The sequence below is a fragment of the Colletotrichum lupini genome, chromosome 5 (genome assembly GCF_023278565.1).
Source record: "Colletotrichum lupini chromosome 5, complete sequence".
NCBI classification, from domain to species: Eukaryota; Fungi; Ascomycota; class Sordariomycetes; order Glomerellales; family Glomerellaceae; genus Colletotrichum; species Colletotrichum lupini.
Window position 1 is genome coordinate 2,839,285 of NC_064678.1, and position 13,931 is coordinate 2,853,215.

Here is a 13,931-nt window from a genome sequence, read left to right on the forward strand (position 1 = left end):
ATTGCATTCTTGACCCGGAGCCATCTCCCGAGACACAGTCAACTACGATGATTGGCCGCGAGACCTCATGAGTTTGCATAGCCAATAGCCTTTCATATTCACGAGACTGTCATCTATTATTCTGTCCGGGCCTTACTTGTTCTTCCGACCTCGAATCAAGTCTCATACAAGACATTCGCCGTTTTGAGATCCATTATCGAGTAGACCAAAATTGTTCAGTTTGGGGCGACCCGAGCCCTCGGAGTCCTACACCTTAGCTGGCTTCAAAGTGGAAGTACACGGATATCACCGATCTTTTTCTGCCCTTGGGTGCGGTTCATCAGCAAGCCCGCCTGGCAGTGCGATTGAACGCCGGGCATAAAGTTGTCTCAGCTGCATTACGGATCGTCAAAACATAGAGCTTGAAGGCGAGTGTATTAAAGAGAGGGAAGGCAGGGTCGACGGCCATTGGCTGCAATCTCATATTGTATGACTCTGGACGAGCAACGGCAACCATGATCTCTCACACGCTGAGGATGCCAAAGGCAAGACGGATGGCTTACTCTATCCGGCGGTACTCAACAGCCATGGCCATCACCGATCCCCTCGTCAAGTACAGGACGCTGGTCTCAACCAATGTCCTATCACCAGATCAAGACCAACACAGACTGGCAATTCACCTACAGAAGCTCTACGGCCGTCTCAAAGACTACGCCCCCGAAGTGGACTATCGCGAGCGCCTAAAACAAGTTGCCGATATACCAGAAGCCCGCGACCCAGACGAAGCCGCCGCGACGCTGGCTATGCCGAGTCACCCCATTTGGGACAACCCGCTCTTCAAACACCTCGCCCGCAAGGCCATGCCAGATCCAAAGGAGACGAATCCCATGGCTTTAGTCCACGTCATGACCAGTCTGGAGGGCGCCATCACAATCAACTCACCTAGAGGCCTCTTCCTATCCGGTGAGGTGGGTGTGGGAAAGTCAATGTTGATCGATCTCCTAGCACAGGGCCTGCCGACGGAGAGGAAACGTCGGTGGCACTTCAACACCTTCATGCTATATACCTTTTCGCAGCTGGAAAAGTTCCGCCAGTCCCACGCCGAGCTAGATGGGAACGAAAAGGAGTACGCCATGCTGTGGCTGGCCAAGAAGCTCGTAGAAGAGTCTCCCATTCTGTTTCTCGATGAGTTTCAGCTGCCTGATCGCGCAGCAAGCAAGATCCTCAGCCACTTGTTCATCGCTTTTTTCCACCTCGGCGGTGTACTCATCGCTTCATCTAACCGCGTGCCCGAGGAGCTGCAAAAAGCCATTGGCATCGAGTACACTGTCCCTCCTTCTGACGGGTTCCTCAAAAGTCTTTTTCTTGGCGGAGCTCGCTCTCGGGGAACTCGTCATAGTCAGAACGACTTTGCCGCCTTTCTCGAAGTGCTAAAGGCTCGCTGTGACTTCTGGCACATGGATGGAGCCACGGACTGGAGACGCCGGGAGACCGAAGTGAAAGCCGCTGTTAATGCCATATCCATCGAGGGAACGGGACTTGCGGTGGAACCTGCAGATCCCCGAGAGGGTAAGTTAACAGTCACTGATTGAAGTATACGGTGCTAACGAGTCTAGAATCACCCAAAGAAACAACCAAGCCAGCAAAGTACTTTTTGACTCCCGAGACCTCGGAATGGTCATCAGAGCTATCATATCTCCTCTCCCAATCCTGGAGCCCGGCAACCCTCACAGTCTATGGCCGCACAATCCCCGTCCCGCGTCAACGAGACGGCGTAGCCTACTGGGACTTTGACGCTCTCGTCGCAACCTTTGGCCCCGCCGACTACGTGACAATGGCATCGACCTACCACACCTTCATCATCGACAACGTACCCACCATGACCACGCTCCACAAGAACGAGGCTAGACGCTTCATCACCCTCCTCGACGCCCTTTACGAAGCGCGCTGCAAGCTCTTCGTCCGCGCCCAGACCGGCCCCGACGACCTCTTCTTCCCCGACATCCGCGCCGCCCAAGCAGAAATGGCTGCCGCCGCAGAGGCGGCAGCGGCAGCGGCGGTATCCGGGGAGGAAGTCGTCTCATCGGACGCAATCTACTCCGAGACCATTGCCGAAGTCTACCAAGACTCCGCGGCTCCCTTCCGCCCCAACATCTCTTACTACGACACCGAGGCTCCGACGTCGAAGTACGATCCGGACCAGGACTCGGATTTTGGCCGCGCCGGCAACGTCAGCAGCAGCAACACCACGAGCCCCAACTTTAGCAACACGGCCGGCTTCATCGGCGAGGACGAGCGCTTCGCGTACCGTCGCGCCGCGAGCCGGCTATGGGAGCTCTGCAGCGCCGCGTGGCACGCCAGGGGCAGCAGCGGCGGTGACCCCTCGGAGTGGTGGACGCCCGTCCCGCGCACCGCGCGGCACTGGGAGGACTCGGCGCCGTCCAAGCCTAAGCGGGATGAACCGTTGCTGCCGCGGAAGCAGAGCGATGCCGTCATGGGCCCGGCGAGGCCTGTCGACGAGCCGTTTGGAACAGATAAGCTCGTCATTGAGAGGTGGACTGCTCTGGAGGAGGCTGAGCGTCGGCGGGAAAAGTCAGCTTCGTCTTCGTCTTCATCCTAGGACAGCGTGCGTCACTAGAGTTTGATTTTCGGTTGCTTTTTTTGTATACGAGGAGTGGAGGGCATTTGAAGTACGAGGAGCATGAGGGAGGCAGGTTCCGTTGGATGATCCTGCTCTATCCTTTCTCTCTTCGTGTCCCCTCCTCATCTTCTTGGTTTTGAGAATTATCGCATTTGAGAGTACCATCTCACGGAGCATAGCATAGCATTCTGGCGGTGCTGGACTTAGCATACGTCGCTCAGACGACGTCGAGACCTTTGAGTCTTCATGATGGATAGATATCTTACATTACCGGTACCACCCGGCACTCACGTTAGAAGAAAAGAAAACCCATACTCGACATCACACCCTCGGAACCGATGCATCTATCTTCTATGATCAAACGCCCCCAAACTCCAAGGAACCCAAGAAAGAAGGCGACGAACCACTCTTCACCCCCCTTTTCAACTTCAGATCCACACCGCCGCTCCTCTCACTCCAAAATCCCCTCTTCAAAGATTCGTCACACCAGGCGTCCACCCCTCCCCAATCCTCCTCACCTCCCCCTCAAACTTGCGACTCTTAATCACCCGCCCCCCACGCCCGCTCACAGGCGAATGCTCATCAGGCTCGTAAAACGGATTCTGCAACAGCCGCACATACGCGCTCTGCACAGCCCGAAACACGACCCGCAACTCCTGCTCCCGCAACCCGACCGCGCCGCGGCCCCCCTTGCCGGCAGCGGCAGTCTTCGCGCCGCCGGCACCGGCACCCGGCGTCCCGCCAGCGACCCTCCGCCCGCGCATGTCGACGACGACGACGATCTTGACGCCCGTGTTGGTCTCCCACCCGTACGCGGCCAGCCGCTCGTCCACGGCGTGGAGGAGGCCCACCTCGCCGGACAGACCCGTCCCCGTGGACCCTGGCGCCGCGGCGGCCGCGGCACCGCCGCCGGAGGGATTGTTGCTGCCGTGGCGGAGCTCGAAGATGTCCAGGGTCGAGGAGAGGAGGAGGGAGAATTGTAGAGGGGTGCGGATCGGCGCGAAAGTGTTTGTCGAGGGGTTGTGTGAGGGGAAGATTTGGATGTGGAGGGGGTTGTTCTGGAGTTTGGAATTGCTGCGTTAGCCTCGTGTCTTTTTGATCTGGTGTTGAGGTGCTGAGATCATGCGTTTTCTGATCGTATGGAGATTGGAAGAGGGTGAATGGGACCACGAGCGTGGACAAAGGTTCGTGGTGGTCTGCGCCAGGAAGGGGGGAAGTGAGGAGGAGGACGTACGTTGCGGCCGATGATGCCTATGCATGCTATGGAAGGGATGGCGGTCGCCATTGTGCGCGGCCTTGACTTGTGTTGCCTTTCGGTCGCCTGAGGTTTCAAGTTTTATCTTTCGATAAGGCACTGCGCCGAGGCGTGGAATGCGATCGTGGTGTTGCTGGTCGGTCAAAAGTTGAGTGTGGGCGGTTTGGTGATGTGGTTTGGAGGACGGAGAGCTGGGGTAAGGTACAGGATGCCGGTTCTAGGAAATAGCTGGTGTGGACGGGAGCTTAATTGCTTTTTTTGGGGGCGCCTCCTTGCTGCCCCGCATTGGCATCAGCAACAAGCTCCTAGTTTCCTGGCATGTCAACTTTCACAAAAGTAGTGATTTACATGTCGTCAAGGCAATACAGATGAATCTCCAAAGATGACCAGAATGGATCATGGTGTTTCCCCCTTCGTAGAGAAATAGTATTACACCTCAACTAAACCAAATCATTACTCCAATGTTCATAACGAAGGCGTAGAAGCCCGGCCTCCTTCTCATGAGCTAACACGCCCATCGAGAAAAGTTGATAATACCAAAGGAAAGCGCCGTTGGAATAACCTCCCCCCGAATTTTTGCACCAAGAAGCAGACAGAGGGCTGTCACCGCCAAATAACCCTCATTCATTCAATCTCCTCATCAGACAACCCTTCCGTCTCCTCCAACCCCCTCAACATCTCCTCGATTTCACTCGGGTCCGTAATCGCCCACACGCCGCCGCCCTTGACCGAGTCCTTGCCCCTCATCCCGACCTCCTTGCCGACGAGATTCCGCCCAACCTTGCCCGGCCCGATGCCGATCCACCTCCTCACCTTCTCCTCCTGGTCAAGGTACTTGATGCTGTCCCACCACCGCACCGTCTCCAGACACTGCCGCGCCAGCAGGTCCTTGACGTCCTCCCTGCTCTCAAACGGCCGCGCGCTCACGTTGCTGATGCACGGCAGCCGGCCGGGGAAGGTGATAATGTCCTCCGCCTCGCGGCCCCGCACCCGGCTCTTTTTCGCCAATATCTTCTGCATCACCCCGACCGCGGGCTTCATCAGCGGGCTGTGAAAGGGGCTATCGCTATTCAACCGCACCGCGCGGGGGTCGTGGCCCAGGAACTGCCTCACGTGCGTCGACAGCGTCTTGATCCGCTCGATATTCCCGCTCAGCACAATCTGGTTCTTGCTGTTCACGTTGGCGATGAGCACCTGCTCGATAGGCGGCACGTCCTCGGAGCTCTCCCCTTTCGACCCGGCGCTCGAGTGGCCTACAAAGTCGTGTATCGCAGCAATCAGCGGGCCCAGGTACTCGGGCTCCGTGACGATGGCCACCATGCCGTACTCGCCGCCGTACTCCTCGACGGCGCGCCGCGTCGCCTCCGCCATGGCCTCGGCCCGCTTCCGGACGAGATACAGGCTGTCCTCGAACTCGAGGTAGCCGCCCGCAACGAGGGCGGCGAACTCGCCCAGCGAGTGGCCGAGCGTCACGTCGACGCGCCGCGCGACGTCAAAGTCGAACTCGCGCTCGAGGATGCGCAGGATCAGGATCGAGGTCGCCATGATGGCCGGCTGCGCGTTGGGCGTTTTGGTCAGCAGCTTGCTGGGCCCGTCGGCGATGACGTCGGAGAGCTTGAAGCCCATGTAGTGGTCGATCTCCTCGATGATGGGTTTCGCGGTTCGGGGGAAGGCTTCGAGCCATGGTGTTATCATGCCGACTTTTTGTACTCCTTGGCCTGCGATAGTCACATGTACTTGTCAGCTCCTCGAAATGCTTCCCTCTCATTGCCTTCATATTTCCCCCCTCTAAGCACATGGGACTCTTCATCGCAACGCACGCACCTGGAAAGAAGAGCGCCGTCCGCGGCCTCTTCCCCTGTGATGTAGACACATGCCGCCTACTTGATTCGAACGCTACACTGCCCGTCGCGGCGCGCCTGCGACCGAGGCAGCCGGGCCCATCGGCCCATACGGCGGCGGCGCCTCGGCGGAGAGAGTGGTGAACTCCGGGAGCTGTAGTCATGGCCCGTTGGGAAAACAAGACAAAGGCGCCAGCCAATTGTGAGCTGGGGCAGCTTAGATGATCGCAACCATGGACTAATGATTTAATCACTTTGGTGTGTGTTTGTATCTCTGTAGGTGTTTAAACGGAGTACCGTAGCGTAAGAGAAAGTGACAAAGACTCAACGCCACGAAAGAGCTTCTAGAAACAAGTATAGAAGAGAATTAAAAACTAGAGGTGTCAACGAGGGAGGAGGTCCGCGGGTTTTTGCGACCGAGTTGGAAGATAATGTGTCACACGCAAGCACAGCCCACGCGCGGCGGCTGTGGGTAGTCTTAGTCTTGGTCTTGGGGTTTGGGGGAAACGGAGAGCAGATAGTCGAGACAGGAACGTGGTGCGCGGGTGAGATACGAATTACTGAGACGGAGTGAGCCCATGACGCCAGTTGGAATGGCGGTTGGTCCTAGGTAGTGGCCGCCACTAACCGAATGTCCCGAGGCCGAGGATTGAATGGGAGCTGGAGGAAGAAAAACACTGGAGTAAAGGTACCTACCCCGCGATTGGCAGCCTGGGCAGCTCTTTTACAGGCGCGTTACCAGTTCCGCTGCGCCAGGAGCGGGGCTGCTTTTGCTGGATCTCCCCCAGGGGGTCCAGGGGTCAATTGCCGCCGACTCACCCCGATGCTGTACTCTGATCTCACGCTGAAAATTGAGTCACCGCCTCGGCTTATAGCCGTCACAACAAACAAGGCCACGATTCTGAGGCACCTGTATCAAAAAAAGAAAACGGCTTCTTGGGCGGTTCAAAGTCGTCTCTTGGCTTGCTTTGATGGGCACCGCCTGGTAATCTCAGACCGCAACGAATTGGCATCACTAGTCTGCCACTAGACGGAGTGGAAACCGAGGCCCTCCAAAGCATGTGAATCATACTTTGCTTCAAGCACTATCCAAGAATAAAAATAGCTAAAATAATTCTCATTAGTTTATATTTGCTATCATGTTTCGCGTTTCCGTCTAACACCGCGTCTCTACACCGCCCTTGCTGACCGTCAAATACTTGACGCCCTTGTACGGCTTCACGTTCTCACCGAGACCTTTGCTCTTGCGCGGGTCAATCATGATGCTCTCCACCTTGAGCCCGCTCGGCAGCCACCCCTTGACCGAGAAGCTCACCGACGCCGAGCTCGGCATCAGCATCTTATTCTGCGCCACCTTCTTCGCGTCCTTTTCGTCGTCTCCGCCGTCGGCCGTCTTCTTCGCCTGGGTGGGGCTGCTGCTCTGGTACGGCTGCTCGTCGTAGCCGTACGCCTTGCCGAACCCGAACCCGTTAGGGTCGAGCTCGTCCTCGTCCTCGTCCGGCAGCTGGCCCACTACGGTACACCTAAGACCAAAGTAGGACGTGCCAGAGGATATCTCCTTGGTGGGGACGTGCCACTCAAGGACCCTCTCGCTGGGGTTGAAGGTCGCGTCTCCCTTGCTGGGCCGCAGCTCCGACAGATTTCTAACCTCTGCCGGCAACGGCACCGTGACGGTCAGATCCTCCATCAGAGGCGATGAGGGAGTTCCCGGGTGGGGGCCGCCGAAGCCTCGACCTGCTCCTCCACCACCGCCGCCACCTCTTCCGTACTGACTTGACGATGAGGGGCCACCGGCTCCCAGCACCTTGTTGACGTGTAACCGCACTTCAAAGTCGGAGCCCGTAAGGCCCAGCCCGGTCTTCATCTCAATGTTGATAGGGAGCTTGAGATTGTTGGCACTTAAACTGCCGCTCTTGCCGTTCGTGAATGGTAGCAAGTCGACCTCGTAGCTGGCCAAGATGAATCGGCCGTCTGGTGGTACAAAGCTGAGTTCGCCGGGTCGTTCCTTCCACCGCGACAGACGGACACAGGGGTGAAATACTGGGAGGTCCATGAAGCCAGCCAGGTTGTGTTTCCCAGAGGGGCTCGTTAATGTCATGACAATGTCGGGCATGCCAGACACCTTACACGTGAAGGCTATCGTTCCGTTGGCGAATGCTGCCAGCGGCCGCCCTGAGGGTGCGAGAGTCACAGTCAGGGTCTCGACGATGTCGGCGTACATCTCGTTGGACGTATGCCTCACGTTAGCCCTGCGCCAGGGTAATGCCGGCGTATTTTGGGCAATCAAGGACGGCGTACTCGGGTTGGCGAAGCCCGTGCCAAAGTTGCTAGGTTTCCTACGTGAACTCCGTCAGACCGATTTTCCTTTCATATGCGTTCGAAGTGTCTCCCTTACCCAGGCAAGGTGATGCTGCCAAGCAGCTTGCCCACCCATCCCTCAACCTCGACCAAATCCCTGAGCGCGTTGGGTTCCGTCGTGTTGATCGTCCCCGCGTCGCACATCTCGTTGAGCAGCTGCGCGACGACATCATAATTGCTCTCAATCTTGTGCGCTAGCAAGGGCGCGCCTAGGAACTCCTCAAAGACGTCGACGATGCGGTGGATGAACTCGAGGACGAGCAGGGGCTCGATCTCGGAGGACGAGGTGGCCAGGAACAGCAGGTTGGCGTGCTTGAGGCTGAAGACGAGTGTCGGCGGGTTCGTGTTGGCGAGGTAGACGAGGTTCGGGCGCGGGGCCGGGTGCTCTAGGTAGAGGGGCAGGAGGTGCTGCGCCGACAGCGGGCGGGAGGTGTACGTGTGCGACAGGATGGCATGGCTGTCGAGGGTAGAGTATGTTAGCTCTGGCGGGTCTGGATGATGGGTATGCTGTAGACTGACTTGTGCTCATCGTAGATGTGCAGCGCCTCAATAACGCCGTTCATCGTTCAGGTCGGCATCGGAGGCTGCGCCGTGGTCGTCGGAGGTGGTGGGGGGTGGGAGGTTGTTTGCTTGCTGTCAGTGTGTCTGGCTGCCGCTGGAGCTCCCACGTCCGGGAACCACACTCAGACCGGCCCCGCGTACCTTGGCGGCGCCGCACATGCTCGATGATGGAATTAAATGGTAGTGCAAGGGAACAGCCCAATACAGCCAATCAGCAGCGAGATATACCCTTGTCGCTGCACCAAGCTCCCCAGGCCTCTATGGTCCATCACTGCCATTGTCAGGAGCTTCCCGTCGTTCGTCGCAAAAAGCATTCGGTAGCCAAATCTTGAAGACCGCTCAGAACCAAGCCGCTCACCCCACACGCCTTCGCCGCCATGATCGGAGAAGGAGACAAAATGCCCACCGTGGGCACCCTAGACAAGCCTGAAAACCTCGACCAGCTCCTGCGCGAGGACCGCGGCGACGATTGCACATCGTGCAGGGTCATTGGTAAGCCACCACTATTCTCCCAGGCTTGTGGTGCTCGGCAGCAGTAGGGGAGCCATGCTAATGCGGCATCTTCCGAATAGGAGGCGGCGCATTTCTCGGCCTTGCGGCATACAACTACCTCTCCGGCATAGGCCACGTCGAACGGCAACGCGCCGAGATTCTCAAGTCGGGATCTAGGTTCGGCATGGGAAGCCGCAAGCTGGGCGTCGCTAGTATCTCCATTGGCCTGGCGTACCTTGGCCTGTGGAGGCTGTTCAAATAGACGACGGACGAATGAAAGAGACGAAGAGAGGAATTGGGATAATGAGCAAAAATCGCAACTCAAACAGTCAGGCCAGGCGCGTCCGCGGGAGATGGCCTCAAGGACATGAGAGAGCCGAAGCTACCAGCAGGCGAAGCTTGGCGCCACTCTGTTGACGGCCTCGCACGAGCGGATGTCAGGCGCCTACGATAAAGAATCGTAGCGGCAACCCGTGATAGAAGGCCATGGTCAAGATATCTCAGCCACTTTGGCCCTACAGCTGGCACGAAACTGATTGCTTGACGGCGGACTGACGATCTTTGGGCGGATGCTGTGAGAGATAACTCTAGCAGATACATGCTGCAAATACTGTTGTAATACTGTACAATACTGTCATGTAATCAAAAGCGACAATTTTAATGAATCTTACAAAAGGCACACTATTGTATGCAATTAGACATATAATGTACCAATTACCAGTAAAGTTTACAGCCGTTGTGGTGCTGTCAAAAGAAAAAATGTAAGGTGCAGGCAAGCATCGCCCGCCGATTGAAGGCTCCAAACTGCCCCTCCAAAGCTTCACCAAAAATTCTTTGCAAGCAACAATCTCAACCACATCCACATCCACTAAACAGCAACCACCACAAATCCCCCTGTGCAATCGACGCAACAAACCCTCTCAAATCATACTCTTAAGCAAGCCGAATCATACGACACCGAAAATCCGACTGTTTCCTCAGCGCCCCAACGGCCTTCCCGCCGTAAAACCATAAATTCACCATGCCCATCACAATCCTCGCCCCGCGTGGCACGCCGTCACATCACAAGCCCTACGCTGCCGCAGGAGCAGGAGCAGCAGACTCGGACTCAGACTCAGATGGCGGCGCCGATATCGAGGGTGACATCTCCATGCGCCCCGCGAAACGCTCCCGCGGCGACAACTACGAAATCGTCACGCCGGGCGAGATCATCACCGACGACCCCCAGTGGATGAGGTTTGTCGGCCCCAACAATACATCCATAGGAAGGCTGTGGAAAGACAGAAACTACAGAAAAGAGAAACCCCCAACTGACATCGCTACAAAACAGAGGCCACGGAACCTACATCACCCAAAACACAACAGACATCGTCTCCTCCGTCGCAGGCACCGTAACCCGCACAAACAAGCTCCTCTCCGTCCGCCCCCTCCGCGCCCGCTACACCCCCGAGATAGGCGACCTCGTCGTCGGCCGCATCGTCGAAGTCCAAGCCAAACGCTGGCGCGTCGACGTCGGCTCCTCCCAGCTCGCCATCCTCCAAATCTCGGCAATCAACCTCCCCGGCGGCATCCTCCGCAAGCGCACCGACACCGACGAGCTCCAGATCCGGTCCTTTTTCGCCGAGGGCGACCTCGTCGTCGCAGAGGTCCAGCAGCTCCACCAGGACGGCGCCGCCTCCCTGCACACGCGTTCCCTCAAATACGGCAAGCTGCGCAACGGCGTCTTCGTCGCCGTCACGGGCACCGGAGGCGGCGGCGGCGTGGTGAGGGCGAAGAGGCAGCAGTGGGTCATGGACGCGGCGCGCGGCGCGGCAAAGGTGCACGTCACGCTCGGCGTCAACGGCTTCATCTGGATCAGCAAGCACGTCGAGAGCGACGCGGGCGCCGAGAGCGTGGGGCTGAACCGCATGGAGGAGAGCGTCAGCGCAAACGTCTACTCGAGCCAAAACGACAAGATTGACGACGAGACGATGCGCGAGGTCGCGCGGATACGGAGCGTCATCCTTGCGCTGGTGGAGAACGGGCTGCGCGTCGACGAGGACATGGTCGTCAGGGGGTACAAGGTGGCCGTGGATATGGGCCTGGAGAGCATCGAGGACGATATCTACCTCGGTGGCGAGCGGGGGAAAAGGCTTGCTGAGGCTCTGTTGAGAGAATAGACAGTCACAAAATGCTGTGTGGCACACGAGTCAAAAAGACATGGGCGAGATTGGGCAGAATAATTATCTTGAAGGGAAAAATAGTTCTCTAATAGATACCAAGAAAGGGGCTTCGTATAATCCGTCAAAGAGACCCTGGATCGCCAGACATCAGAAACGCTATGCAGTGTATATCTATAGGCTGTATTGTTCAGCCATGGTATCAAAAAAATAAATCATGTAGCCAAAATCATGGTAGACCACGTCTACTTAAAAGGTCTCGACGAGCTCTGCGCCGGCAAAGTACCCCTTATTCTCAATGACACCGCGATCCTTCACAAAGGCAGTGTACTTGACCACCCACTCAGGTGTGAGGTCGCCCTCCAGACCCTCCTGGTCCTCGGCAGGGTCGGCGAGGACGCCAGCGCCCTGCAGGCCGTGACCGAGGAGCTCGCGGAGGGTGCCTCTGGGCAGGATGTCGGTGCAATCGGTGTGGACAAGCAATTCGACGCCCTCCGTCTTGGCCAGCTTGACCAGCGTCGGGGGAACGCTGCAGCAGTCCTTGATGTTAATCTGGTCGACGGCCGGCCGGACGCTGACCTTTTTGATGAACTTGGCCAGCTTCTCAGTCCCGAACTCGGAGATGCCGAGGGCCTTGACCTCCCCACGCTTATACAGATCCTCAAGAACGGTCCATGTCGCAGCCTCCTCGTCAATGTTGCCCTGAGAGGCATTGCGCTTGTCGGCTTCCCATTCGCAGTCGCCCTCAAATGACATGCCCGGGAAGGACGCGATGAGAAGATCGATCGTCGTGACCCCTAGCTCCTTTCGCACAAGGCTCAAGGCATCCTGCACGTACTGGGCCCGGTCTTGCGGAGCGGCATTAGGGAGGAAGAATAGCTTCACGGTAACGTCGTAGTTGTCGGGCTCTTCTTGTAGTCCAGAGTAGGACCAGTCTATCCGCGGGACGAAGAGCGCATCGTCCTCGCGAGCGGTCCACACGTCGATGCGAGGCCGGCGGCCGTTCGAGTTGTGGGAGAAGCCATTGGAGTGGCCGTTCAGACCGTTTCCATTCACGGGTTCGTCATCGTCATCGATGGGAGAAGATTCTTCGTAAGGCGAGTAATCCTGCTGGGCAGCGAGAAAGTTGCTTCGCAGCGAGTTGGTGAGTTCAAGGTTCGACCTGTAGGCTCCCGGTTTGCGGATTATGGAGGGGCCGCCCGAGACAATGTTTCTGCATGCAACGGAGATCGCCAATCAGCATCAGAGCGCACGGAACGATTCTATGGTGGGATTCAATGAAAGGTGTGACAAACCCAGTGGAGAGAATGAGTTTCGTCATGGCGAGATTGTCAATGGTAGTAGATAAGGTAAATATCGCGATATTATAGCTCAAGATCAGATGTAATGAACTGGTAGTCGAGAAAAGATTGCGACGTCAAGGGTCTTGATTGCGCAATGTAGAGGGGAGGGCGTTCCGATCTTCCTCAGCAACTTTTTTTTTGGTGCCTGTTGATTTTTAGACTTTGGAGGGGTGATTAACAATCGGAATCAGGTCGAGGGGCCGATAAGGAAAGGTACGGTCCGCTCGGGTTCAAAGGTGAGACGGGGTAATTATTAATCGTTGGCGCACGGCAGGCGGATGTCGGCTTGTGTGTGTCGAGGCCCCCAAAATCGGAGATAAAGGGCGTATGAGATGGAGTAGTAGTCTGTATCTGTAGGTATGGTACGAGGAAAAGTCGTGATATGCAGCGAATGCAGCGAATGCAGCGAAGGGGACGGTGGTAGGCGGGGATGGGTTCTAGAAGTACGCGCGAGACTCTTCTAGGATGGGACCCGCGGGTGGATGTGGATCGATGAAGGTGTTTATTCTCTAGGTCTCCGTGGAGTTGTGACTTTGTATCTCGTGGAATAGGTAGTAGACGGTGGAGGGGAAAGGCTTGCGGAAAGAGGGTGGAGGACCGGGCTAGCCTTTATTTCAATAACAGGACGGGAACTGAAAGAGGAATTTCCATTCAAGTCCGTCTCAGTGTGTGCCGACTGAATCAAGTCGTTCAAGTAGGTGTCAAGACATCCGTGGAAATCGTTCATCTTCGATCCTGCGGCAACGGCGTTTCCTGCCTCGCAACTTCCATCCGGGCACCGACCACATCCCGCCATCCACCCCTCATCCCGCCGCAAATTTCGGCAGGAGCGCGACTCCGGGGGGCAGGTCAATGGCACTTGGTGGGGGTTTTACCCATCGCGTCAGCGCCCTGGAGTGATTTGTCTGCACCTTCCGGAGGCTTCCGTAGGACCGCAGCAATCGCGACGGCCTATGAGAGGCCGTTGTCGGCATGAATCGCTCATCCAATGTCTCTGTTTTATTCAATCCCATCACCACACCATTACCGGCATTCAAAGACTTCAATCTCGAGTCGCACAAAGCCGGCAGCAATGAAAGACCGGGCTTTGTTCCCTTTGGCACGGCAGTCCAGGTAGCGTACACACATGGACATTGTCTGCTGAAAGATAGAGGTACCTTGACCAACTCGGACGAGATATCGAGCTTTTCCAGCCAAAGTAGACGGAGCTTTTGCAGCGGCCCTTCCACTGTCTACCTAGGTAATCCCACTCACAGCGCTTCGCTATCTGTCTATCTTACGTAAGCCTCAAGCTCCCAGGAC

The 13,931-nt window shown here is 56.9% G+C and overlaps 8 protein-coding genes across 8 annotated transcripts; 3 read left to right on the forward strand and 5 right to left on the reverse strand.

Moving 5' to 3' along the window:
* Nucleotides 1–494: 494 nt before the first annotated feature.
* Nucleotides 495–2,599, forward strand: CLUP02_10249 (AFG1-like ATPase; the record flags this gene model as incomplete). The annotated part of the gene is made up of 2 exons (XM_049289225.1): nt 495–1,548; nt 1,596–2,599. The coding sequence occupies 2 exons, from the start codon at nt 495–497 to the stop codon at nt 2,597–2,599; spliced, it is 2,058 nt and encodes a 685-aa protein (XP_049146370.1).
* Nucleotides 2,600–3,090: 491 nt separating this feature from the next.
* Nucleotides 3,091–3,905, reverse strand: CLUP02_10250 (uncharacterized protein; the record flags this gene model as incomplete). The annotated part of the gene is made up of 2 exons (XM_049289226.1): nt 3,091–3,678; nt 3,855–3,905. The coding sequence occupies 2 exons, from the start codon at nt 3,903–3,905 to the stop codon at nt 3,091–3,093; spliced, it is 639 nt and encodes a 212-aa protein (XP_049146371.1).
* A 594-nt stretch (nt 3,906–4,499) lies between these two features.
* Nucleotides 4,500–6,296, reverse strand: CLUP02_10251 (malonyl CoA-acyl carrier protein transacylase; the record flags this gene model as incomplete). The annotated part of the gene is made up of 3 exons (XM_049289227.1): nt 4,500–5,593; nt 5,700–5,932; nt 6,271–6,296. The coding sequence occupies 3 exons, from the start codon at nt 6,294–6,296 to the stop codon at nt 4,500–4,502; spliced, it is 1,353 nt and encodes a 450-aa protein (XP_049146372.1).
* A 576-nt stretch (nt 6,297–6,872) lies between these two features.
* CLUP02_10252 (adaptor complexes medium subunit family protein) lies at nt 6,873–8,637 on the reverse strand (the record flags this gene model as incomplete). The annotated part of the gene is made up of 3 exons (XM_049289228.1): nt 6,873–8,052; nt 8,112–8,531; nt 8,594–8,637. 3 exons carry the CDS (start codon nt 8,635–8,637, stop codon nt 6,873–6,875), a joined length of 1,644 nt encoding a protein of 547 aa, XP_049146373.1.
* A 375-nt stretch (nt 8,638–9,012) lies between these two features.
* CLUP02_10253 (uncharacterized protein) lies at nt 9,013–9,389 on the forward strand (the record flags this gene model as incomplete). Its single annotated transcript, XM_049289229.1, has 2 exons — nt 9,013–9,127; nt 9,208–9,389. The coding sequence occupies 2 exons, from the start codon at nt 9,013–9,015 to the stop codon at nt 9,387–9,389; spliced, it is 297 nt and encodes a 98-aa protein (XP_049146374.1).
* Nucleotides 9,390–10,148: 759 nt separating this feature from the next.
* Nucleotides 10,149–11,286, forward strand: CLUP02_10254 (exosome complex exonuclease RRP4; the record flags this gene model as incomplete). Its single annotated transcript, XM_049289230.1, has 2 exons — nt 10,149–10,363; nt 10,458–11,286. 2 exons carry the CDS (start codon nt 10,149–10,151, stop codon nt 11,284–11,286), a joined length of 1,044 nt encoding a protein of 347 aa, XP_049146375.1.
* Nucleotides 11,287–11,535: 249 nt separating this feature from the next.
* Nucleotides 11,536–12,607, reverse strand: CLUP02_10255 (glutamate-cysteine ligase modifier subunit; the record flags this gene model as incomplete). The annotated part of the gene is made up of 2 exons (XM_049289231.1): nt 11,536–12,499; nt 12,582–12,607. The coding sequence occupies 2 exons, from the start codon at nt 12,605–12,607 to the stop codon at nt 11,536–11,538; spliced, it is 990 nt and encodes a 329-aa protein (XP_049146376.1).
* A 177-nt stretch (nt 12,608–12,784) lies between these two features.
* Nucleotides 12,785–13,425, reverse strand: CLUP02_10256 (uncharacterized protein; the record flags this gene model as incomplete). Its single annotated transcript, XM_049289232.1, has 3 exons — nt 12,785–12,852; nt 12,899–13,204; nt 13,263–13,425. 3 exons carry the CDS (start codon nt 13,423–13,425, stop codon nt 12,785–12,787), a joined length of 537 nt encoding a protein of 178 aa, XP_049146377.1.
* Between the last annotated feature and the right edge of the window lie 506 nt (nt 13,426–13,931).